Source organism: Chroicocephalus ridibundus, chromosome Z, assembly GCF_963924245.1.
Source record: "Chroicocephalus ridibundus chromosome Z, bChrRid1.1, whole genome shotgun sequence".
NCBI classification, from domain to species: Eukaryota; Metazoa; Chordata; class Aves; order Charadriiformes; family Laridae; genus Chroicocephalus; species Chroicocephalus ridibundus.
The window spans coordinates 32,996,216-33,022,821 of NC_086316.1; the positions used below are offsets into that span (position 1 = coordinate 32,996,216).

The 26,606-nt window shown below is 37.0% G+C and overlaps 1 protein-coding gene across 3 annotated transcripts in view; it reads right to left on the reverse strand.

The window, feature by feature from the left end:
- Positions 1-26,606, reverse strand: part of HOOK3 (hook microtubule tethering protein 3) — a 97,189-nt gene that overhangs the window by 47,421 nt on the left and 23,162 nt on the right. For all 3 annotated transcript variants that reach the window (XM_063320326.1, XM_063320325.1, XM_063320327.1), the window contains exons 3-7: positions 22,834-22,906; positions 14,269-14,319; positions 10,681-10,813; positions 8,494-8,561; positions 849-911 (exon numbers count right to left, since the gene is read on the reverse strand). In XM_063320326.1, coding sequence (XP_063176396.1) covers positions 849-911; positions 8,494-8,561; positions 10,681-10,813; positions 14,269-14,319; positions 22,834-22,906 — 388 coding nt within the window. The remainder of the gene's footprint in view (positions 1-848; positions 912-8,493; positions 8,562-10,680; positions 10,814-14,268; positions 14,320-22,833; positions 22,907-26,606) is intronic.

The window sequence follows — 26,606 nt, forward strand, 5'->3', positions numbered from 1 at the left end:
AACGACACTTATCTTGCAAGTTTGCATATAAATGCAGTTAAGGTAACATAAAAAACATAGCTACAAGAAAATTAGCCTGATAAAACAGGTGCGTGCATATTATGTATACAGAGATATAGATATGTATTATTATATACGATGAATTTTAAATGGGCTTTCACAAGATGGGCATCATCGTATCTAATTTTTTCAAGTTCATTTCTCAAGGGCCTGTAGACATATAAAATTTAATTCCATCTGCCAGAATTTACATACTTCTGCAGAGAAGGCATGATGGCATAACACAGGGAACACCACTGTACTATACTTCTTCTCAATGAGAAAAAAAAACTGAGGAAGTAAGACAGTGTTAGCATGAGGTTAAGCTAGTAAAAAAACCAATTGCCTTTGCATATTCTTTATGTATGATTCTTTTTGAAAACTTCTCTTACATATTGTAACAGTTCCCAGGACTGCTTTGAGGAATTTTGAGCCACATGTATGGGCTTTTTTTAAAACCAATTTTGGAAGTAGAAACTGGCAAAAGAAGTTTTATTTAAATATTACACATTTTTTCATCCCTCTTTCTCAATACCCAAAGATTTGCAGCAGTCTGCAGTTTTGCATACATACAGCTAGACTTGTTTTCCAAATTGAGTTTTTCTCTCATTAAATTCACAAAATGGGTAAACTCAATTTGTAAAGCAAAGGACTTGAAATACTGAAATTTGGTTTTCCACTCCTTATTTGAATTTCCCACAAAACCCTTTCAGTATTAAAGAAAAAAATGACAGATTTCTTAATAAAGCAAAATGACTGGCCACTGATGTGCTATGATTGAAGGAAAAGAAATGTCTAGTCTTAGATACCTGCCGATCAAGGTCAACGTAAGCATCATTTCCAACAGAGACTGGAGACTCTTTACTCATCAACTGCAATTAGATTACACTGGATTAGAAAAAGCAAGGATTTATTCTTATATTAAAAGCTAAGCTTCAATGAAATACCAAGCTTATTTTAAATTTTTGGGAGCTTCAATCTAACTTCATTCAGAAGTTCTTAACTTCATTTTTATATATGACATATTCATAAACAAGTACAGAAAGAAATCTTCAGAATTTATGATGTTTAAAGCACTATAAAAGAAATCTTACATAATCTCTTTTTTTTTCTCTCTGAAAATGCACATTCTGGATTTATAATGAAACCTACAGTATACTCTGCTAAGCATTTTGCTGAAGTTGCACTGGAATGATAGCAGCTATCAACACACCACGCAACACCTGCCTTTAATTGTTCTCTGCCAGTGTTTTTTGTTTTCTGATCACCTGGAAGTTCACATCAATTTATTTATTTAACTAAAGTTGGAGAGCTATCTATCTCAGATAAATACGAAAAACAAAGATGATCAAAATTCCTGCTCTGGAGTTGTCTGTAATTTCCAAATTTAAAAAAAAAATTCTATAGATACTACTCCTGAAATGAGTATTACAATTTCTTGTATACTAACTTATTTTATTGCAGGAAAAGCTGGTAACAATTTTAGTCTAGCAAACATTACTTTTACCCATGACTTTTTTTTTTTAAATAAAAAAAGCAAGCAAGCCCTCTAAATTGACTGATGTTCTTACTGAAAGATAAAAAGCTGATAAGAAAGTAAGTTTTCTTTCAGTAACACAGCTAGTTAAAAGCTAAATCAAATGTAACAGAAGCTGCCGCCCAAAGACCTCCTCCACCCACCTCCGGCAAACATATTAAGGTAAAGTTATTATTGCAAGTTTTAAGCACAAAAAGGAGCAGCCTTCCAAATGAGAATATATTGTAACTAACGCAAAAGGCAGCCTTACAGAACAACACTGATGGTTTCTGTTATCCTGTCCAAATACAAAATGTTTTATGAATTTTCCAATGGCATGATTCATGGAAGTTACAATCAAAAAGGCTCAATCCTAACCAAAATCAGGACAAGATTTCTTTTCTAAGGCCTCCTGTCCAGCCTGGTTACTCTCTCCAGAGACAGGGCTTCCTTTATTCCTTTCAGAAATCAGCGCTTTTGCATTACTTTTCATTGGCAAAGCTCCTTGGATACACAGCACAGAGCTTTCATTTCTTCTACATCCTTACTGTTTATACCACTGTGTACAAGAGAAAAATCTCTGTTTGACATTTACATCATTCAAATATTTATACATTTCATTTCTCTCCCTTTCCCATCTCCTTAACTGCGATTTAGCCACATACTCCATGCCTAAATTCACCTATATGTCCTCCCAGACTTTGATGATGTGTGTTGCTAACTGCTGAATTCCTTCCATTTTGTCTACAGTTTTACAATGACAAACTACTCTGAAATGAAGCATTCCACGAAGCTCAGATTCTCTGTAACAGTAATTAGAAAGTCCCTAGCCTCTGAGCTGTCCCCTGGAAAATGAAGTGGCATCACAAATTTATATTTAATTTAGGGCCACGTTTTCTAAATTGATTATCATTTTGCCATCCAAAACAAGAATTTCCAATCCCTCTCTGCTCTGTAATGTTTATACATACTTCAATTACTCCATTTCCCTAGTTCATGTTTAAATGCTTTTCCAGATGATTAACAGGGATATCCATACTAACCAAATACTGAACTCTTTGCCCTATTCTATATCCCACAACACTGTTCACAAACATGCTTCAAGTAAGTTCCACCCATTAAGCCAGTACTTTCCAAGGGGCAGGTCCCAGACTGCATGCAGCCTATAAGGGTGTACAACAATGTGTCCCTGACAGCCACCACCCCTTTCTGTTCCTAGCTCAACTTCCTCCTCAGAAACCCAGTTTAATGGGCTTGCCCAAGACTTTACTGTGGGAGGAACACAAGAGGCCGCACAACCCACTAGAGGCCACTGTGGTATTGCTGCTTTCTGTGAATTAGTTTAAAGGAGTCAGGCCGAGGCCAATAATATAATCCCTTTATTCTTCAGTAGCTTTTGCCATCTCTCCCAAAACTTCCTATCCTTGAAAACCCTTTGCAGAACTGTCCAAAAAAGAGGACATTAGCTGGGAAAGGATTAGGCAGTGGAGATACATGCTGTGGATTTAGCATCAATGTTACACAGAATTTATGAATTTAACTCCACGGAGTGCATCAGGAATGTCATGGGAAGTATGCATAAGGCACTGAGGGCAAGAGCCACAGACACACGTGCAGATGACTGACTCAATGCAACAAAAAGCATTTTTCAGTAGTCTTACAGCCTGTGATATGGTTGGGATGCTAAAGTAGAAATCTAAGGGATTGTGCTGAGTGCAGCAGCACAATCAGAAAAGGAACAGGAACAAGATTGCCAGATTACTCACATATTTTGCATATTTAGAATGAAGACTTGAAGTAGCATAAGCATTTGTCCAAGTAATCAAAACACCATTTAAATTCAAAAGAGCTTATTTTGTGGTGAAGAGGTCAGTCTGGATTTTAAATGGTACAATAACCCGGACAACAAGACAATTTTTATAATTCTTTGTCTAGTTTTATGAGAAGTAGTTGTTATTCGCTGTTAATCCTTTACATCTACACATTTTCATGCTCATAGCTTTGGTATGATGTCTTACAAAATACTTGTAGATCTGCTAATTTTATATTATTAAAACCTTCACATTTTAACTGCTTTGCTTGTGAAACGTGAACAAGTTGTGTTGTCATGGATACATAAAGATTAGGGAAGGGGTAAAACCGTCACAAAATCTGCAGGCATGAATAACCTGAATTATGAGTGCTTTTTTTCCCCCTACACATGATCTGCATGATTTTGCAAACGCAGCTGCACCACTTAGTTGATGATGTTAAAAGCTCAAAACATTTGCTTTATCTGAAGTGTGTCCTCTAAAGTTGCTAATAACAAGCTCATTTAAGTGCCCATGAAACAATGTCAAAATCCAGCTCCTGTACTCCAAAGGCTGTGGTTTGTTTGTGTTTGTTTTTTTTTTTTAAACATCTTTTTGTTTGTTTGCTTTTTAAGAATCAAGGCTATGTATTACACAGTCCTTTAGTGCAGCTGGACTTTCTTCTTCCTCCAGACCCACAGAAAAAATTTTATGTCATTTCCTAGCTATTCAAAAGCCACTTTTACTTCAGACAAAATGAACTTTTAAATACTCAGGACAAAATAAAGGGGGAGAAAAAAAAAAAACCACAAAACCAAACAACTTCTACTTTGTGGAAGTAACACAATTGGTATTAATCCAGGCAGGAAGTACCTTTTGCTATGGACCCCAGGCGAGTTTTAACGTTACCTCTAGTACTTTGCTGTTAAGAGCCTAGTCTGACTCTCAGCAAGACCTGCATTGATACCTGCTAAGTGATTAAGTTTAGAGACGTTCTAAACAGCACAGGCAAACAATTTCTTCAGCTCACAACTCATCAATAACGAGCTTGTCTGCTCAAAGAAAAGACTTAGAAAATGACAGCACAATTTCCAAAGGATGTCAAGGAAAGGAAAGGAAAGGAAAGGAAAGGAAAGGAAAGGAAAGGAAAGGAAAGGAAAGGAAAGGAAAGAGAAATACATAATGGTCAAAGCAATTTCTGTAAGGAAAGACTTTTGGTCTTTAAAAAAAACCCCCTGCAAATTATGAAATTAAAATTATACATAGTAATATATTAATTTCAAGTAATAATAAATTATAATAATATAAACAGAATATAGGAATTTATATTACAAACTCTACAATATGTAATTTATAATTACATGTAATATTTTTTACAATTTTTTGATAGTTACATCATTCTTGCTCTTCCTCTACCTTGTGCACAGCTTGCATTTAGAAATCCACATATGCACATTAGAATCTAAGAATCTAAGTGGTGGCAACACACCGGATCAATTTGACCGCACTGAAAAAATAACAGAAAAGCATTGTTCTATTTATATAACCTTTATGGAGCAAGAGGCTTATTTTATTTTAAACATTGAAAGAAGTGAAAAAAGGAAATGCTGAAGAGTCACAAGTTACTAAAAAACCTTAAACAACAAAATAAAATTTAAAAAGTAAAATGCTCCTTCCACTTAAAAATCAGATTCTTCACGCAAAAAAGTGAAAACAGGGCAGAGGCTTGTTTCTACTGTGCCTCATGAAATATTTTATGAGTAAGATGATTTATGAAAACCAAAGAAGTATATGTGCTTTGCTGAAACAGAAAAATGGATTACATAATACATCAGCAAAGCTTAGAGAGGTCTTTTTACATACCTAATTTTGAAGAAAGAGTACCTGCATGTCAAATGCTTTGAAATGCTTGGATTAGGTGACATACCAACTTTTCAAATATGCATATATAGCTATTTTCCTAGACACTTTATTTTGGTCTCTCCTACACATTGCTTAGCCCAAGTCACTTGGATTCTGAGATCTACTCTGAGTTCAAGAAACACAAAAAACCTCCTTAAATCCAGTGAAGTTTCACCAGATACAGACTGCAGGTGCATCTCTGAAGAGACACTCTGGATCTAAACTCTTCTTAGAATCACAGAATATATCAAGTTGGAAAGGACCTATAACGATCATTGAGTCCAACTCGCTGCTCCTCACAGGAGTACCTAAAACTAAACCAGATGACTAAGAGCACTGTCCACATGCTCCTTGAACTTGACAAGCTTTTTGCTGTGACCACTTCCCTTTTCCAGTGACTGACCACCCTCTCAGTGAAGAGCCTTTTACTAATGTCCAATCTGAACTTCCCTTGACACAGCTTCACACTGTTTCCTTGCAGCCTGTTGCTGGTCACCAGAGAGAGATCAGCACCTCCCCCTGCACTGCCCACCTTGAGGAAGTTGTAGTCTGCCATGAGGACACCCCTCAGCCTTCTCTTTGCCAAGATGAACAAACCAAGTGACCTCAGCCACTCCTCCTAAGTCTTGCCCTTGAGACATTTCACTATCTCGGTCGCTCTCCTCCAGACACACTCTAATAGTCTAGCGTCGTTCTTAAACTGAGGTGACTAAAGCTGCAGAGTACTTGAGATAGGGCTGCACCAGTGCAGTATAGAGTGGGACAATCACCTCTCTCAACGAGCTAGCTATGCTATGCTTGATGCACCCCAGGACACGGTTGGCCCTTCTGGCTGCCAGGGCACACTGTCAACTCACATTCAACTTACTGTCAATCCAAAACACCAGATGTCTTACCACAAGGCTGCTCTCCAGCCTCTTGTCCCCCAGTTTGTACATATAACCAGGATTACCCCATTCCAGGTGGAGAATCCAGCACTTGCTCTTCTTAAGTTTCAAACGGTTGGTGACTGCCCATGTCTTTAGTCTATCCAGATCTCCCTGTAAGGCCACTCTACACTTGAGGGAGTCCGCAGCTTCTCCTAGTTTAGTATCATCGGCAAACTTCCTTAACGTACGTTTGATTCCTGTGTCCAGATAACTTATAAAAACATTAAAGAGCACTGGCCCTAAAATTGACCACTGGGGAGCCTCACTGGTGACTGGCTGCCAACCTGATGCAACCCCATTTACTATAAGTCTTTGAGCCTGACACATCAGTAAATTGCTCACCCAGAGTATTATGGACTTACCTATATGTAGGGTGGACGTTTTATCCAGAAGGATACTGTGAGTGACAGTATCAAAAGCTTTGTTAAAAATCAAAAAAAACCACATCATCTGACTTCCCTTGTTCAACTAGATAGGTGACCTTGTCATAAAAGGAAATTAAGTTGGTTAAGCAGGATTTTCCCCTTGTGAACCCGTGCTGGCTATGACCAATGACTGCTCTATCTCTCAAGTGTTTTTCAGTAGCTCCCAGAATAATCTTCATAATTTTGCCAGGCACTAAAGTGAGACAGGACTGTAATTACCAGGGCCTTCCTTCTTTCCCTTCTTGAAAACCGGGACAACCTTTGCTAGCTTCCAGTTGCCTGGGAATTCTCCAGGCTCCCAAGACCATTGAAAAATAATGGAGAGAGGTCCTGCTGTCAAGGCGTCTCAAAGTCTTTGAGACACTTTCTGACCTCTTTGTTAAGCACCTGAGATCCTCCTCTTGTGGTTCTCAATGCCTTGGATTTCTAAGCTACTTGGAAGGCAGCATTAAAACCACTCAGAACTGCACCAGTACCTGAATAGTAAGCTTTTTGATTCACTGAGTTTCAAAAATCTGTTCCAGAAGAACAGACCCTTATCCTGTGATTTGTTCCCATTTTTGCTCCACGTCCCTAAGAAAAGGCACAAACACTAAAAAAGTTCAATGCCTGCTCATCAAATCCCCAAAATTGCGGTCTGCTTCAGATCTGGCTATTTTACGAAATGAAGGAGATTTTTGCAATAATCACACAGGAGATTTTCAACAGAAGGAGGGAGGATAAGAGAAGGTTTACTATTTTAAGACAGTGCAGAATAAAGTTATGCTGAAAGTTGTGTTTAATAAAAGAGGACATTAGAAAAATCCACCAAAACATTTTACTGCATAAAAAGAATGCAAAAGTAAAATATTTTTTACTTTTGTAAAAAAGTAAAATGCAAAAAACTCAGACAAACTGATGCTTGGCAGCACTGACTGGAAGGTGATTTAGCATAAGGATTCTTTCAATGCTCACTTCAAAAGTCCTGTCTGCAATGTTACAGATAGCATTCAACATACAGACATCAGTATGTCCAACAGCATGGATACAGCATTGGTCAAACTGACAACTGCGGATGGGGTCCTTGTAGGCTCACTGACATCTCTTTATTCGGACACTATAGAAAAGTGTAATTGCTCTATAGCTCACTGTGGAATTTAGTTTCTCTTGTTCAGTTCAGAAGAAACAGATTACCAGCAATTTCCTGCTCTCCTTAGCAGCCTGCCCTGTAGTAAACCTCCATCTATAAAGACTGATGGGCACTTTGGGCTCCTAAGAAGTTACGGGAGGGCTTCATGGCTATAGTGGTCACTAAAATTGTGATTTAATTTTCACTGTGGTTTTAATTTACTACTGAACAGCACTTTTACAAAATACACTGCAGTATACTTACTCACTTGTAAAAACGTGTTAGCACAAATATCTTCATTAGCCTATTCGTAACGTTACAGCTGACAAAAGAATACTCGGCTATCCATTTCTCTTTCTTTTCTTTTGTCCAGAAAAAATAAATCAAGAAAATTAACAGTTCATGGAGTTTTGCAATTTCAAAGTACAAATTTTGAAGAAATTCTACTGTATTTGGTTGTTCATATAAAAGCAGTCTAGTGCACTTCAGGAGCTACAGGGTGGGAAAGGTAGAGGAAAGGAAATCCAGTATCAAAAATATCTAGAAGTTTCAATCTTCTAGATTTAAAGAAAAGTGGGACATTCAACCAGAGTTCCTTGACATAAAGCAAGCTTTACTGATTCATTTTTCTAAGGAAAAATAAAATATTTTTCAAAGTAAAATGGCAAAATCTATGCCCCTTATTTTCTTTACTTCCAACTAATTTTTTCCAAAGTGGGAAAATGCATACTTATGTAAAATACTGAAGGCTGAACTTTTACACACTGTGAGCATCCCAGCATACCTCCTGAATGGCTGTCATGACAACATGTTGAACAGATTCTTCCATCATCATTATGGTCTGGATGTACTCTGAAAATAAGAACATTCTGCAATGTTACTGTTGAAACTAAAGTCGCACAGAACACGAGGTCAGAAGCTGCATCCTTCCTACAAAATGACTAGGTGCCACAGATGACACTGAAATACATAACCACGAGTCAAGTCCTCCCCAACAAACTCAACAAGACTTTACCAGAAATCTGTTCAGACATAAATACTAGCTCATTGGAACTCTGCAACAATGAAAAGAAGTACATGACTGTCATTCATTTTTTTTCCTTCCAGCATCTCACACTTTTGAAATAACTGCTTCTACTCCTTTTCTCACCTTGTTTCCTAACTATTCAGGCTATACAAACACATGATCCATGCATAGGTTGTCCTTTTCCATAAGCTTAACAATAATGCCTTGTCTTCCTACAGCATGCTGCTTTCAAGGCATTTTCATATCTATTCTTAGTTTCTGCTCTTATTTCTGTGCTATATCACAAGTAAGTCCCCTCCACTTTTTCATTCCTCACTTATGTGTACATGTGAGCTACAACACAGATAACTTGTCAGATGACACAGTGGTTAGAAGGACAAATTCTGGTATTTAGAGCAAGTCAAGAAGTTTATGATTTGCCTAGTATCATATGCTTTCCAGTCAGATATGATCACCTTTACTTTACATGTGACCTGTTTTCTTCTAACAATTTGCCCGAGAGGAAGATGCTGGGAATCAGTCACTTCAAAGTGATTAATTAGGTCACCCTAAGTATCACACAAAGTACATAAAACTAGACTGTTCCAATATTTCAAACATGTACATTTTTAATGTCCAGACTGAAAGAGTAAGAGAAACATAGGAATAAGATACAATTCCCACTTGAGGATGCCAAATAGTCACCAAAGGAAGGAAAACAATTGTACATGAAACAGAAGGGACAGGAGGCCTAATAAAACAGGTATTTATGTACTCATGGGAGATAATTACCTCTATTTTAATTAATACAGTAGCCAGACTGTCTCCTGGTTAAGGGAAGAATAAAAGTAGTTTCAGAAGGAGAAATTAGAGTGATTTAGGCACCTGAGAAAACTGGAAAGGGGAAACTAGCTCTTAAAGCTAAGACACACCATGCAAGAGGAAGACAAAACGTCTGAAACCCTGCTGCCATTTTGTCAGAAAGGAAACCAAAAAGAATCAAAATCAGGAAGAGACAGATATTTCACACGATTTTAATACAAATACAGTAAACAGTTTCATTTACCCACATGTGTATTTTATAAATATGTTCCTATGCTTCCTGTTTTAAGTGTTAAGAATAAATGTTTGTAGTTGCTTTGTTACCTTAACCTGTCTTAAAATAAGTGTAATTTAAGGTAATTGGGTAACAATAAGACACCGTGCACCCAAGCCAAGTTTAGCGCATGAGATCTGGGACACCTCAACAAGCGTCTCCATTGCTCATCACATCCTCTGCAGCACCTGCAGGAAAAATGAATGGGTCCCTATCCTACCTGTGCAGGTCAGATAGACAGTTGGTCCCATGCGACTCAAGAGAGGCAGAATTCTCTTGCTAAAGTGGGATTTAATTGCCTAACAGATGCCTCAAGTGAAGTTTTGGATGCCCTTGGTCTTCAGCTGCTGCCCAGAATGGCATGTTTGCCAACTCCATGCAAAAGTCTCAGAAACTGCAGTGTTCCAAATCACACCAAACATATCTTCAGATCAACCCCCGGTCATACTGATGGCTCTTGGCCATGTAGGGAGATGCTGACTGGAATGCATTCCTAAAACCGAGTCTCAAAGAAGAGTGCAACAATCATATTTTTTTATTCTTAACTATCACAATATAGCTCATAAATGGTTAAAGGATAGGCCCAAGAATTTTTCTTTCTAGAGTGCCTTTTCAGCTCAGCAAACAAAAACTGAAAATATGTATGTTGGAAGCAAAACCAGTTCCACAGTTTGAGGCTCCAAAACTAGCGAAGTTTATAACAAAACAATAGTTATTATGACAAAATAATGTCATCATTGAAAAAAAAAAAAACCATACATTTATTTCTGACAGCAACAGAGAAATACAATTTTTTGCCTAAGTAGTTACGGAACAAGCTAGGGTTTCATTCACTGCCTGGGAGAAAACATGTTTTCAAAATTTAATACCTTGCTTCTGTTCACAATTCACAGCGCACCCCAAAATAAGCTGAAGCATTCTCCCGAGCTCCGCAGCATCAGCATGCTCTCCAATCAGGTTAACATCAGGAAGGGTGAAGTCATTAATTTGTTGCCCCAGAATCTGCATAAAGACCCAGTACATACATATCTGTGTCACTGCACGTATACATACACACACATTTCAAAATACAAAGATGATTCAGAATCAACAAGAGCAATTCACTCATAGTTTAACATAGTTGTCAATCCACCTTTAACACAAACCAAACTGCCTAACACACAAATATTAAAACACAATGCTTGGCACAACTAATATTTGGCAGAAGACAAATCTGACCATCTCAACTAACAGGCAACTATTAGTTTCAAACTTAGCAAGATTTTCTTCTTCAGATAAGAAAGGTAACAAAGTCAGGCTTCCATGGTGATCAAAAATATACTGATAATGAAATTTTTTCTAAAGCATTCCATTAAAAAAACCTAACACCTAAAAACACCTTATGTAGCATCAAATATTATACACAAATCTCACGTTTTTTACCACTAGAAAGCCAGAAATTGAAATATTTCACTTATACATGTGTCTAGCACTGATGGATGACAAATATAAAACAGTAAAAAAAACTCCATCACTCAAACTCACATTTCTAGAAAATTTAAGGATATTTAGCAAGTCTCAGAGCTAAGAAAGCTAGTTCCATGGAAGAGAATTTGAGGCAGTAGTACAATACATAATTAAACAGCCCACATGCAGAAAGAAAAAAAAAAAAAACACAAACCCAAAACCCCATGTGACTTACAATTAATGTAATCTGATTTATAATTAAGAAGATTTACATTAATGATTGTCAGTAGAAGGAATTAAACAATTCTGCTAAATTGTTCATAAAGAGCTTTCAGGGGGCTGAAAATACGAATATGAAATATGGAATTAAACAGATCTCTGACACATTAATTGCAGACAAAAAGAAACTGTCAGTTCTTAAGCAGGGTGCAATAAAGAAACAATGACTATGGAAAGAATCAGTCATTTGTTTGCTGGATGCTCTTTTTTGTGTTAATACGCAAGAAAAAACAGAAAAATCAGTAAAGGTATTTATAAAAAATATTTAACTGATGTGTATGATGAATATGTGGAAATCAAGCCATTCAAAAGTTTTCCAAGGTTGGGCTTTGTGGAATTGTTGTCATTGAGTTTGTCCTTGTTTTGTATGGTGGTTTTTGTATTGTGGCATTATTCTTTTCTCAAACAGCTTTCTCAAAGAACTAGCACCAACACTACTAAAAATCTCTATACTTTAAGGGACCCAGATTCATTCCTGTTGGAAAGACTTCCTTTAGGTCATTCTAGAGAGAAAATAAGATTTGAGAAAATAAGATGTGAATGCATCAAGCGTAATGGGAAATACTGCCATTGTATATAGACTGCGATAATACAGTAAAACACAATATTCTTTGAATTATACAAATCTCATATGTGTCTACATATTGATCCTAGTACCCAAATTTCTTTCAAATGCAATGCCAGCTTTAGGTTAATAATACTACAATGGCTTCATAGTTACTGATAATATTATTGCTGTTGAGGAAAGCTAAGCGGAAGAGGCATATCAGCAGGCACTATGAAGAAGCCAAGGATGAAAAGGTGTAAATAGAGGATTTTGAAATACACAAGACACGATTTTAATTCACCACCAACCAAAAAACCTGAAAGAAATATGAAAATGAAGGACACACTCCACAATAAATAGCTTGAGAAGAAAAATTTTTCCCCCTTTTTAAAAAGATAAATATAAAAAGCATTTACAAAAAAAAAAGAAAGTTTCAATTCCAGAGCAGCAGAGTTCTGCAGCAAGATTACTGGGCATAACAAAGCATGCAAGCCATAAACAGGTAACTTTGCCTTCTTGTTCTTCCATACCGTAACTATCAAAGACAGCAATGTAGGATAGCTACTAAAAGATTGTTCTCCTGAATGTGATACAAATTTTTTAATTTTTGAAGATGAACAGAATTAGCTTATATGCTTGTCAAAGGCTTTTAGCTACTTCAGGCAAAATCCATATACATTCACATCTGTGTTTTTGTAGGTAACTGCTAGAAGAGAGAACTGGGCTGAGGAAAACATAACTAGGATTCAATTCAGATCATCTCCATTATCACCACAAGCAATGCCTCAGCAGAAAAAAAAAGAAACCAAACAAAAATACAGCCAAATTTATAAGCGTACATTACCTCTGCAGAACTTAATCACATTGAAACAGCTCAAAACTTGCTTAGTAGTAAAGTTTTCATACCAGAAACATAATCATCATACATACCAACTATCTGAAAAGAAGCTGGCATCACTTTGTCATAGTGATACTAATTTTCTATAACAAAATACTTCCTTGTTTTTTTTTCTAGAATTGTCAGTTATGACAGCTTGCTTAGCCATCAATTTTCAAAGTTATTTCAACATGGATACCTGACCATTTACTGAATATGAGCTTATGAGTCTAACTTTTGCTTCCTGAAAATCTGTTTATTTTCAAAGACTTAAGTTTATTAACAAATATCTTCCTCTCTGAAGTATTTATATATCTTCTGCTCCAAAGAGCTAAAAGTGTTCTTTATACTCCCTCCTCAAGAGAAAAAAATAGGAAAGAGGTAGCTTTCAGCTGGAGCAGAGGAAGAAAAAACAAATTAAAAAAAAGTCAAACACAGGTACTGTTAAAGTCCATCATAAGGGCACAGTCAGCAACAACATACTATTTGTATGACAGAATTTGCACATCAGACTTCTCTGGAAGCTCTGCGTATTCAATAACGCAGGTGAGAAGTTTTAGAGAAGGCTAACAGCTGAGAATAGGCCATGAAACACTCTGTGTACTGTCCTGGTTTGGGGCGAAGCAGAGCCATCTTTCTGTTCAGTGAGCAACCAGGGTCAGCTGACTCAGGCGTCTACCCTGTGGAGGGGTCACACCTGCGGACAGGGCAGGTGACCCAAACTGACCAATCGGGTGTTCCATCCCACCTGCCATCTCAGTATAAAAGCTGAGGGACCAAAGGGGTCAGGTTGACTCCTCTCCAGTGGGCTCTTCTTCAATCGACTACTTCTTCAATGGACCTCTTTCTTCAATGACTGACATCTGAGGAGGACCCCATTAGCTCTTCTACCTTTGATCCTCATCAGTGTCTTCCAGTTCCCATTTGTCACTGACTCCAGCCTGGAACTTCCCCAGTGCCTGCCAGTGACATCTTCCTAGGAACTTGATCCTGTCTTGTATATATTTATTTATGTTTTATCTATTTCATTATTTCCTTTTTATTTTATTATTATTATTTCATTAGTTTTGTTTTTTTTAAATTCATAACTCTCTTTATCTCTCTTCTTCCTCTCCTTGGAGCAAGAGGTGGGGGAGAGCATCTGTCATCTTGTCATTGGCCAACCCAGCTCAAACCATGATATATAGCAAATACTTTGCAATAAAAATTCAGAACTTAATCAGTAGAATATAATTTACTTTAAACAGGATAACTAACATATTTAGCAAAAAAGGAATATAGATATAGATTACTTAAAATGGTTCTTACCTCATGGTTGTAATCCAATATTCCTTTTAAAATTTTCTTCAGGTTGCTTACCTATTTGACAAGAAGAAGGAAACAGAATAAATGCAGGGAATAAATTAGAGAAATTATTAAAAAGTAGGCAATCACAGAAGAATTACTCGAAAGAACCATACAATTATATCTATTTGAACAATGAGACCTTCTGTTTGAGCAGTTAAATTTAGAATCACGGAAGTTATGCAATAGTCCTTTATGGTCAGACTTCCAGACCTGATCACAAACCATTAATTGACAGAATCCATTTAAATTTATGAAAAACATCACATTGTCTTAGACAGGCTTTAGATCAAAGTATAAAGCATGAGTTGCTTTTGGAATACTTGTTGATTTTAGGATTATTTTTTGTACCCACAAGTTGAAATATTCTTTTCCTCCTTTCTTCTCTTAAAGTATCCTAGTGATCTACTTTCTGCAGAGATAAACCTGTTCTTCCAAACCAAAACCAGGTACTGCTCAATATCCTCCTTTATTCCCAACCTATGTAAGCTTATTAACTTTCTCATTAATTATTCCTCTTAGTTCTCTAATTTTTGTTTATCCCCCCCATCCCAGCTCTTTACACCTGAATGTCTGTCTATAGTATCAAGGCAAAATTCACGTTTCTGAGTGATGTCTGCACTGCCATACTAAGATAGCTTCTGGTCACTTGTGTAACCAACGACTTAGTTAAGTGTCTCCTGCTGTATAGAATCTATGCCACACTTCTCTACTCGTGAGAGTACTGTTCCTTTTCCAGCAAAAATCCAAAATCCACTTACATCAAGTCTCTGAGATAAAGAGTGCAATTAAAAATTATAAAAATGCTCAACAGATCTCATAGGTGATATTTAGAAAAAAAAACCAAAACAAACTTTGTTGGGAGTAACTACTACAGATTATCACCAATTAATGTCCAAGTATTTAAGCAAGGAATTCAGATAATAATAGCAGTGCACCATTTCCTGTGACAGAGGAGTGGCTGAAGGTACTGGGGTTGATCGGCATGGAGAAAATGAGGCTCAGGGGAGACCTTATCACTCTCTACAATTACCTGAGAGGTCAGTCTCTTTTCCCAAGTAACAAGTGATAGAACAAGGGAAAATGGCCTCAAGTTGCACCAGGGGAGGTGTAGATCGAATATTAGGAAAAATGTCTTCCCCAAAAGGGTTGTCAAGCACTGGAAGAGGCTGCCCAGGGAAGTGGAGGAGTCACTGCCCCTGGAGATATTTAAAAGACGTGTAGATGGGGTGCTTAGGGACATGGTTTAGCGGTGGACTTGGCAGTCTCAGGTTTATAGTAGGACTCGATGATCTCAGGGTCTTTTCCAACCTAAATGATTCTATGGTTTGATGGAGTCTCTAAACAGGTTCTGCATAGACTGAACAGGACTGAACTAAGATTCACAAAAGGCTGTTGCCGACAACAGTAGACAAGGCAGCAAACTGTGGACATATAATGAAGGGAGAGTGAAAACAATAAAATCCCAACTGTCTTTAAAGCCTACAATAACTTCTACGTTCTTGATTACATTCCAAAAATACCCAGCTAGGAGATTCTGTCCACTGACAGAAGTCATCTATCTTCCAAAAGATCTGAGGAAACACTACAGGAAACAGTTAGGAAACATGATCCTGAAATCCAGGGACAAACTTAACACTTCACGACAATCAATGGACAAAATGAGGTGATGAAAGCAAACCCAGCCTCTTTTCTAAGAGAAACTCAAGAAAGGAACAGACTACACACAAACTAAAAGATCTAGCCATAAAATCCAAAGGGATAATGGTCTGATTACCTTATTCCTATTAATCCACTCCCTTTTGGAAACAAGTGGCAAAAGCTGACCACTTATTAATATATAAGTACATCCTGATTGTCTTCATAATCACTGAACTTTAAGTCACATAAGAAACAAAAATTCACTTGGACTTGAAAAGTGACACATTGAATAGTCTGACAACCTAGAACGAGAACTGGAGATGCTACGTGATAGCAGGTACATAACAACATCTACTCTCCCTCTCGTAACACCATAATAATTAGCTTACTCTCAGGTTTACACCTTCTAGTGCCAAACACATACTATTTCTTTAATATTACACATAACACATCATGTTTCTGTAAGAAATACCACTATCTTCTAGCTGTCTGCCCAAAAGCAATCACCACCACCTCTCAAAGGCTATGCACAGTCATAACCAAAGCCTGCAACAGATTTAAGAATTTAAAGAAATGTAAATAATTTGAGGTCAAATCACCACAAAAAGTACCGCATTGATTGGAATATAATTTTCAAACTTGATTCATTAAAATCTTCCAGTTTGTAATTTACCTGAGTCTGATGCGGAAAGTGCCACAGAAACGCAAAGGCCATGTTGCAGAATTTAAGTCCAGTTTAACGATGAAAACATTGTGAGGAACCTTGAACTTGAACATAATCCCAAAAAAATGAGAAACAAAATTGAAAGTATCCACCTACAAAATACTGATTTTCCCCTTTCCTTGTAAGCGTTGTTTGAATTAAGGTCCCTTAAACACAAAAAGTCACCTTCCTCCATATAACTTTCATAGAGCTTAGAGTTGAGATGCTGGGACAAAATCAGTATTGATCAAAATCTGTCATCAAAACTAACATACAGGGCAGCATCCTCAGAAAAAGAAAATATCAAACAAACACACAAAAAAAATAATCTTGTCTTTGAAGTCGTATTTTATTCCATGGTCAATCAGCAATAGTAGGATAACTTGCTTTCAAGAGTTAACTGTACCATCTTTGTATCTGGCACGTAACCAGGCCATTATAAGGCTAAAGCAGCTTCTTTACAGACTGGCTTAAACTTAACAATGATCTTCAGTATTACTCAGAGGGCTCTTGATTTGTTTGGTTTTTTTTTTAACCTATCAGGAGTGAATACACTTAGATGATTCTACTGCCACTGGCAAAGAATCATCATGGGGAAACTACCACAAATGTTTTCTATTTTGAGATTCAACTCAGGACCTCCAGTAACGTTTGTCAGGTCATAGCATAAGTTCTTAAAAGGAAGACTTCAAACAGAGATGAATGAAAATGAACAACAGCTCAAGAAAGTGTTAAAGACAACCAGTTACATCAGAATTCTAAATCACAGCAGGTGATGGTTGTTCAGAATTTTTTTTTCTCTTTTTCTTAAGCACATGGGGAAAACCTAACTATAACTTATTAACAAAGACCATTAAATCTTGCAATGACAGAACACAACAGATAGAATTTCCAATATCAATCATGACTACAAAGCACTGTAATATCCTTTGGAGATCAGGCCACAACCACATGGCACACTTATTTGCTTGCATCAGCAACCTGACTTCCTCCTTTTCCATACAAGGCATGTACGCTACCCTCTCAATCCCTTTCACATCTATTCCCTGCACCCATACCTCTCTCGGAAAAATACCTTCATAATCTTTTACTGAGAAAAAAAAAAATACATAGTGGCAACTATGCTTTATTCCACTTCAAAAGTTGTTGCAGCTCACAATAGATGGATTATTATTTCTAGGTAAATCTCCGTTCATTTTCAATCTCTTTTCCATCTGTCATTTCCTGTTTTATTTCCCCAATCTCCTATTACCAAGGAGAGGATATCCGCTTTGAAGTAATGCATCCACAAAGGCAAGCCGCATGTTTTAATTCATTTTCTGAACACCTGAATTTCACTAATATCCACAGCAGAGATGTGTGGATGTTCCTTACTCTCTCAAGTTTACAGCCACCTTGGCAGTAGTATAGTACAACATAGTTAGCACACACTGTTCAGTATGAGACTGAGCCTTTTTAAATAGCATTAACCTGACAAACTGACTGGAATGAAAGCAGAGATGATGTGTCCTGGGTTACTGAAGGCAACACATGATCTGGCAACACTGTACAACTTCAAGTTTGTGGGGTTTTTCTCCTAGTTTTTTTTCCTCATCTGTCACATGAAATCTCTATTTTTATTTAATCACAATTTACTTACTGGTTACAAACCAACGGTCCGTAAGGGTAGTCCACGTAGATTTCTCTCTTTATGAATATACTTGAGCAACAAAAAGAAAGCTTGATGAAGTGGACAGTAGAAATGCCCTTAAGCTTGTGATTGCTGACAAAAAGAGCCAATCCCCAATTTTGCATTTATCCCTATATCATGTGTATGACTGAAATCTTGTTTGTGCTGAAGACTCTGTGTAAATTGACTTACCCTTGTACATTTCAGGTCCTGAAGTGTCTGAATGGGAACCCCAATGTTCTGAAATGCTGTTCAACAGTATCTTTCCTGGTTAACTATGCAGTAACCTGTTTCCCTTCACACGGGTTATAATTAAGAACCTTATAACTTCTGTAAGTGTTGCTAGGGCACACTTGGAATTGGTGAGAGAATTCTTAATCACTCAACTTCAGATATTAAGGTACATTCATTAAGGTACATATTCTTCCTGCACTTAAAAGGAAAGCGGGGGAGGGGAGAGAGAGCGTGCATGAATTGCTCCCACCACATACATTAAGTTTCTGCTCGAAACTCCATTCTGCAGGAACCTGTCTCTTCACTGTTTGTAAATGGAACTGAGAGAGAGATGATACCACTAGCTTTGGGGTTTATCCCCCTACAACCTGTCTTCTGCAAAAACAAATCCCAAAAAGAACAGATACAGACACTTCTTTGAGTTAAATAAGAAGGAAAAAAAATAAAATGTGTCTCTGAACACAGAGGGCATTCCCACATTAAACTTATATTTGGAGACATTGTTGACTTAGGAATTAAGGGTATATCGAAACAGAATTAAATATATCAGTTGCTAATTATCTTTTTGACAGAAATGAATGATGGCTTACAATACGCCTATAATCTGCTCCTTGCTTGCAGAAAAACATTCACATGACAGGCTTCCACTCTTATCAGAAAAAAAAAACTCTAAAAGGCAGCTGATGAATAAGTGATCCCTTCTCTTACAAAGGAAGAAGAATGTAGCAGAAAGATGGTATTGTACAATGAAAACTAGCTTCCATTACTCCACCAGTCAAGCCAACTTGTACTGTAGAAGAATTCAGAGCAAACCCAATTGTACTACTGCAGGGAGTCAAAATTAATTTTCAAAAATCAGGTTTGTTTACTTAGATTACAGCAGGTTACAGCATTGGTTATTCCATTTTGCAATATTGTATCAAACTCAAGACATTCAAACTGTACTAGCTGCAGAAAGTCTAGTGGCTCCCATTGTTTGAATGAACTATTCAGTAATGGAAGAAACGGAGCTTGCTACTATAAACATTGATAAAATTGTACTTTAAACTTATGCTGTAGTCTGAATGCCAAAGTGAAAAGTCCAGAAGAAAAAGTCAGAAATCAAGCTGAACAATGTATTTCCTTCCTTTCCCAAGCTAGGTACAACCACACGGAACAGAATGGAATATGGGAAGGGGGGAGGGGGTGGGAAAGGTGTCAGTTTTATCCCATCAACAGTCAACAACTTATTCTGTAATTGCCAAAACTGACATGCGCGTATCAAATATTTAACTGTTTAAATTTCTTTTCTGTTACTGGTATTCCTGTATGACTTGACGTTGAACTATTCTTTTTTCTTGATTAGGGAATTTCATTCCTGCAAAATCTTGGCAACAGAATTCTTTTCGATACTGTTTCCTAGTTTCAATAAAGGCCATTTCATCTTCAAAATGCCTTTGTCTTCACTAGTGTGTTCACAGTTTAAACTTTGACTATATTAAAGCGTTCAGTTGTACATCAGGAAAGAGATGCGTCTTTGCTTTTCTTTTTATTTTTTTTAACCACAACATAAAATTGCAGTTAGGGCAGCAGTAAGAAGAAGGGTTTTTTGTAGCCCTAGGGAAAGCAAACTGCTATGTACACTGATGTATGCTATGCCCGAGAAGTTTTAACCCCAAAGAAATAACAACATGTTTCTCTACTAAACACAGCAGATGAAGATCATGTCAGCTATAACACAGAGAATGCTTCCTACTTTGCAAGTCCCCTAAGTTCTAACATTTCCCTTTTTCTATCCTGTGCATTGTTCAGTCTCTCAAGTCAGACAGCCTGCCCTAAAACCAAGAATATAACAACATGCCTGTGAATTTATACATTTGTTTTAAATCAGTACATCAAGAGGAAAATATTTTTAGTAAGACTGCATTCTTGCAGTTACCATAAAGTGAATTGCTGAACAAAAGAAATAATGAAAGACGAGCCACATATTCTTGCTTATTTCCCAGACAGGACAGCATCCAATTAAAAGTTAGCAATTGCATGATTGAGTATCTCTTTCAACGGCAGTTAGGAGGGCTGTATCAAGCCTATGCTAACCTCTACCACACCCTCCTAACCACTGTTCCACAAGGTTGAACTACCTGCACATTATATTTTGGTTTGATTTTTTTGTTGGTTTTTTTTGTTTGTTTTGTTTTTTTGTTTTTTAAACTTATTTGCCCTATTAGACTGGGTCCTTTATGTGGTCCATAATACCAAGAGCTTGTACAAGTGGTGGCTACTACACCATATGATATTGGAGGCAAAGAGCAACCATGTTTAGCAACAAGAATATAATTCAGCTCATTATCATGACTTGTGAGGTAGTGAGATAACCCAATTATTTCTCACGGTGCTTTTTGAAATATGAAGGGAAATCTATATCATCGAGTCATGCAGAAGCATGTTGCCTACATTTTAAAATCTAGCGACAAACAAACAGAAGTGCACAGATTGAAAGTGTTTCTACAAGCCAGACTATAAATGATGGATGGACTGATAGCCATTTGAACAACCAGATCACTAATAGTGTTTACTCACATATAAAGAAGAACTGTTGGCAAAGTATAGGATTGCTTTCCTGGTTACAAAGTAAGAGTTAAGATAATTCATTTGTGCCTTTTAGTATTCTTTATGAAAAGGGAAGCGGTATACAAAAAATTTATACAAAAAGCTAGAGTACATGTCTCTCAAACAAAAATGGAATCAGTCATTAGTTCTTATTTACATGGATATATGAAAACCAAGAAGGAATGACACCAGTAAGAAACTGAAATCTGACCTGATGTTTTTCCAACCTCAATCACATAAGGAAGTTACTAGATTGCTCAGCTTTTTTTTTTTTATTCACATCTGCTAAGCCTTAGTATCTGCCAAATTTGTGGCAGACATAAAAAAAAAAATTATTCTTAAAGCTCCATATAAGAGTTACAGAAGCTGCTGCTCTGCTTTCAATCAGCTGAAACGCTATTATAACAAATACTTCTCAATTTTTTGTTCTGCAAATTTACCAGGCAAGACTTCAATATTCCTTAGAAAAAAAAACCATAGAAATATTTTAGAGAAAAATAAAACCTTGTATCCAGCTGTCCAGTTGCAATTCCATATGCTTCTTTGAAAAGTTAATTTAAAGTAGCTGCTCTACGAGTAGCAGAGCTAACAAAGCCTGTTTAGGGACCATGCATTTTATTCACGAGCCTGTTAATATATCCTCATCAATCTGCTCACATTTTTTCTAGCAGCCCTGGCAGACCAGCAAAAAGCAGATCAGACTTGCATGTGGCTGACCAGGCAGCAGAGACCATGTTGGCAGGTCTGCTGTCCAAGTCAAAACATAAACAGCACCAGTATACCCCATGCTCGGCTCAGACGGCACTTATCTGTATGTCCCTTCTATTCAGCCAGTGATATTGATAAGCCTGTAAGTACTAGAGCATTTCACAGCTGTAGCTCGTCCCCAGCTGCTCAGAAGGGTTTTGGTTGCCAGAACAAAATGGTTTTATTGGAAACACGAACTAACAGACAAACCATCACTATTTTGTTTCCCCAAGTAGTCAGGCAGGAAATGGCAATTTAGGTACATATATCACTCTCTGAAAGAAACTGGTCAGAAACTACACTAACATCTGTATGTGAAACTATGTTCTTCAGGTTTTATAAACCAAAAGGATCCTCAGCCGTAGCACTGTAAATTTTGTTGCCTTAAGGTTTTCAGAGAAAGTACTAGAATATCATGTAATGCAAGTGACCCAGCAATTAGACTGTGGTTAAAAAACATGCTGAGTACAAACAACACAAAAAACACAACTTCCTTGCCTAAAGCTCAGCAGTTGTGCAGAGCTGATAAAAATAAAAGGAAACAACACTTTGTCATTTTTATTTAAATAAACTGCTTGTTATTCTGCCATTTTTATGCAGCTGCTTCTCAGAGCTCTTTTCTTTAATGTTACTTTCACACTTTGCATTTAAAAAAAATCTTTCATTCAACATTTGAAAACCAAAGATAATTGATGCATAAAACTTACTTTAATGTTTTCTTTTTAAATTATTGAAATAATTTACAAATTCAAAATGCCTTTTCTTCACTAAACAGTGCAGGACTATAACAACAGAAAAAACAAGTAAGTATAACTAAAATGGTCTAAAATTCAAAATGCTGTGCTATAAAGCAAGGCCTTAATCTAGAAGTATGCTAATATTTAGATACAATATTGTATTAATATCTGAAATACAGATTCACATACAAGTGAAGTAAGTCAAATACCTTTAGCCTCCAATTATCCCCAACTTCTGTTTTGATCCTGTTCAGCCAATTTTCATCAAAGTAAGCTGGATCTCTGAAACAAAAAATGTACTCATTAAAAACACATTACAGAAACTGTGAGGATGCCTTAGTGATTAAGCCCCTACCTCAGGCTGAGGTTATTTAAATGACTACCTCTGTATCTGACACATGGTCTGCATATAGTAGTTCAGAATCCTGTTACTACTCACTTTTCTAAGGTCTCGCACTCTGTTGACAGCACAGCTTCATTTGTGTGCCATGAGTAACTAACACTTTTGAGGAAGCTGCTGTACTTGGAACGCATTTCGACAGCTTTTCCCTCTGTATGTTCTTCTTCCAATTTATCAGCTGGTGCTGGAACGGTATTTGCTTGCATTACTTGAAAGTGTTACAAAAATTACTACTTTTCCATGTATTATATGTCCCTACTGCTACATACTGCTTACAACTACTCATCTTCTAAACAGGAAGCTCGAGACTAGACAATACCTATGTTGTCTTTACACAGTGAGAAAAGTTAAAAAGTATCACTGAAGTTAAGTATTTACTACTGAGAACACACTTTACTATTATTCCATCTACCAAACACTATCAGTTTTTGCAAATCTCTTTTCACGGTAACCCTAAGCAAATCTTTTTATGAACATCTTTGCTTATAAGTTTTTCTACCTTCTGCACTTTTGAAAAGGCAATCAAAATAAAGAACAGAAGAACGCTTAGTGCTTGTAGAGTATATTCGTATTTCTATAAACTTCTTCCCTCTCTTCCTTTTTCTCACAAGCACCTTCTGTAAGCTGCTTCAAGACAACTCCCAAGACTCTCTTGCCCCCAAGTTCCAAGATCATCTAAAAGGCTAAGATTTCTGACTGTTCACTTAAGTAAAATTTTCCTTATATCATACAGAATTTTGAAAATGCTATGGTCAGAACTAAGGAGATCGAATGTACTACAAATAACTGGTTTAAAAGGAGTAGGTCAACATAATATAAGGAAAGGCTCATATTTCATCCAACATATAAAGTTAATATGCTCAGTGGGGAAAAAGATGACCTTTTTTTTTTTGTAAGCATAAGGCTCTTAAGAGTCAGTGTGGCTGGGCAGGTTAGAGTTTCACAGGAAGTGTTCTAATTTCTGGACTTTTAACACTGAGTACTATTAGATTTACTGCTGTATCCTCTAGGGATAGAAGGGTTCTGAACTGAGCTTTTTTTTTTAAGGCCAAGATGCCATGAGATCTTTTGGCAAAAGCTCAAGAAAACTACTAATGCATCTGGAGATCCAAATGACATTTATACCATATATGCTGTAAACCAGCAATTACTTCAGTACTTATATAAGGGCACAGACTTTGCAGCCACATTTTGTACCTGATGCACAGTATCTCCTGTACTCCATCTTCCCCATAATATCTTCTTCCCAATGCATCAAGATTTGCAAGCAACCCGTGATACAATACACAGCAATGGGAGAGAGATCACAAATTGCAGTGTTTCTCTACTGTCACATTCCAATTGCTATTTTTACACAATCTGTTACAGACTCTGGTGAAGATTACGACATATTTCTCTTCCTCTGACATGGCATCCGCAAAGATATAGCTGGAAGAACAGCTTTAATTACTAGTTATGTTGATGACTCCAAATTACTCCCATTCAATAACAGTGCACAGATGACAGAATCTTAAAATTGTGAAACAGAAAAAGCAATGTCTTATCCAGAGTTTCATCTGGGTTTGAAATAGATGTTTTCAAATAGCTTTCAAATGGCCTCTCTGCCCTCAGAAGACAGGTAAACCTAAGAATGAAATTGATTTGAATACATACAGGATCTACTAGAGATGAAGGAGGGTCACATTCAGCTTTTACAAATGGCTCTCCTTGCAGAAAGTTTTAAATCACCTAAATTCCACTTAATCACAACAAACGAGGTGTGGCATCCAAAAAATACCCTGGTGCCTTTCAGATGGGTCTTCTGGGAATTGCCAACAGACAAGTGAGCCTTGCTTACAACAGACAGACAACTACAAAGTGTTTATGCAGCTGAGTGAGAAAGCAGGTCTGTGCTTCACCAGCACAAAAGACCAACGGGACTTTCTTAAGGACTGTATCTTATAATTTTGAGGATTGCACTTGCTCACTAACATCTCCATCTGCTTCAAGGCTGCAATGCCACGAATATACAAATTCTTGACTTACCATCTTCATTGCAAATAATGACTCCAAGAAGCAACATGGGTAAGTATAAACAAGGGCCCACAAGCAGATTTATATTGGGACTTACTGGATGGCTAATATTGCATAACTGATTTTCAACAATAAGGACATCTGCTGAGGAAGGGTAATAAGATTCCAAGGTCAGCTCCAACTCATTCCACTCTGGAAGCTGTACTTCTACAGCAACTAAGCAGCTACTACCGCAATAAAAGTAACGTGTGGACCAGCAACTGGTCTTCACTGTCTTGATGGAAGTCTTGGGCTACCTACACCTTTATATATATGTCACCAGACATATATAAGGAAGGTCCCTGAAAATTAAATCTAAACTCAGTGTGGTAGTCCTCTCCCACGGATCCCATTTGTTTTCTCTTTTGAAGTATACAAAATTCATGGAAGCATCCTAGGGTCCAGCAGCTGATAAGGAATGCACTCTAAATCATCCACATGTACCAGTGCTCAGAATAGTACCAACAATTCTGTTTACAGCACCTCCACACAGATTACACAATAATTAGCAGCATATTGCAAAAACACTTTGCCAGCAATGCAACAAGCAGAAAAGCAATAGGCTGGGTATCAACACCAAGCAAATCTATGAGCTGTGATCATCCTTTCCTCACCCATAAATCACCTCAGAATCATTCCTAGTTTGCCATTATAATTTTATTTCTGTCCTCAAAAGTACGATTAAGGTTCAGAATTAATACCAACAACAATACTTTCTCTATATGAGAAACTAATGAAAATAAAATCTGAAATAAAAAAAATTTCCATCAGAATTTCTACAAATACTTTTTAAAAGGAGCTTCCAGACATCAGGTCATGCACAGCCCTTGCTGCAAAAAAGTCTCCCTCTGCTGAATTGCCATGGTTTGGGCCAGACTGGCCACTGAGATGAACGACAGATGTCCTCAAACCAGGACACAAATCTTTAGAAATCATGATTCAATCATATTCATAGTTCTTTAACTCCCTTAGTCCATGTCATTAAGAAAGATGCTGTAATTTCTTACAGTGTTTGAAAAAGCATCACCTAAGCAAATATGAAAATGTGTGGTTGAGAACTGAGTGGCTGTGATTACAAAACCTACCAGCTCATTTTGAAGAGTTACTGCATTAAACAAGGACAGCAGAAAACTGCTTAGAGCATCATTACCATGAGATTATTTGTTTGCACCAGGCATTTTGAATTCAGTAAATTCCTGAGCCTAGATCCAAACTTGGACAATCTCTTCCAGTGGATAACTTTCAGATTCATAAAGTTATTTGTTTATCAGTTGATTGCTGCCTAGAATCTGAATACTACTGCAGATAACTGTGACTGTTCTTCAGGGTACAAGATACTTATGCTGTTGTTAATGCTGTATCACTTCATGTGATGTTGTTTTCAGGAGTGCTCATTTATACCATCTCCATCTTATTTTGTATGCAAATTTTCCTTTATTTAAGCAATCATCTCTCCACATCATAGATGCCAAGAGACAGAAATATTCTTCTGAAGAAAACCAGCCCACAGAGCATGTAGTATAACTCATG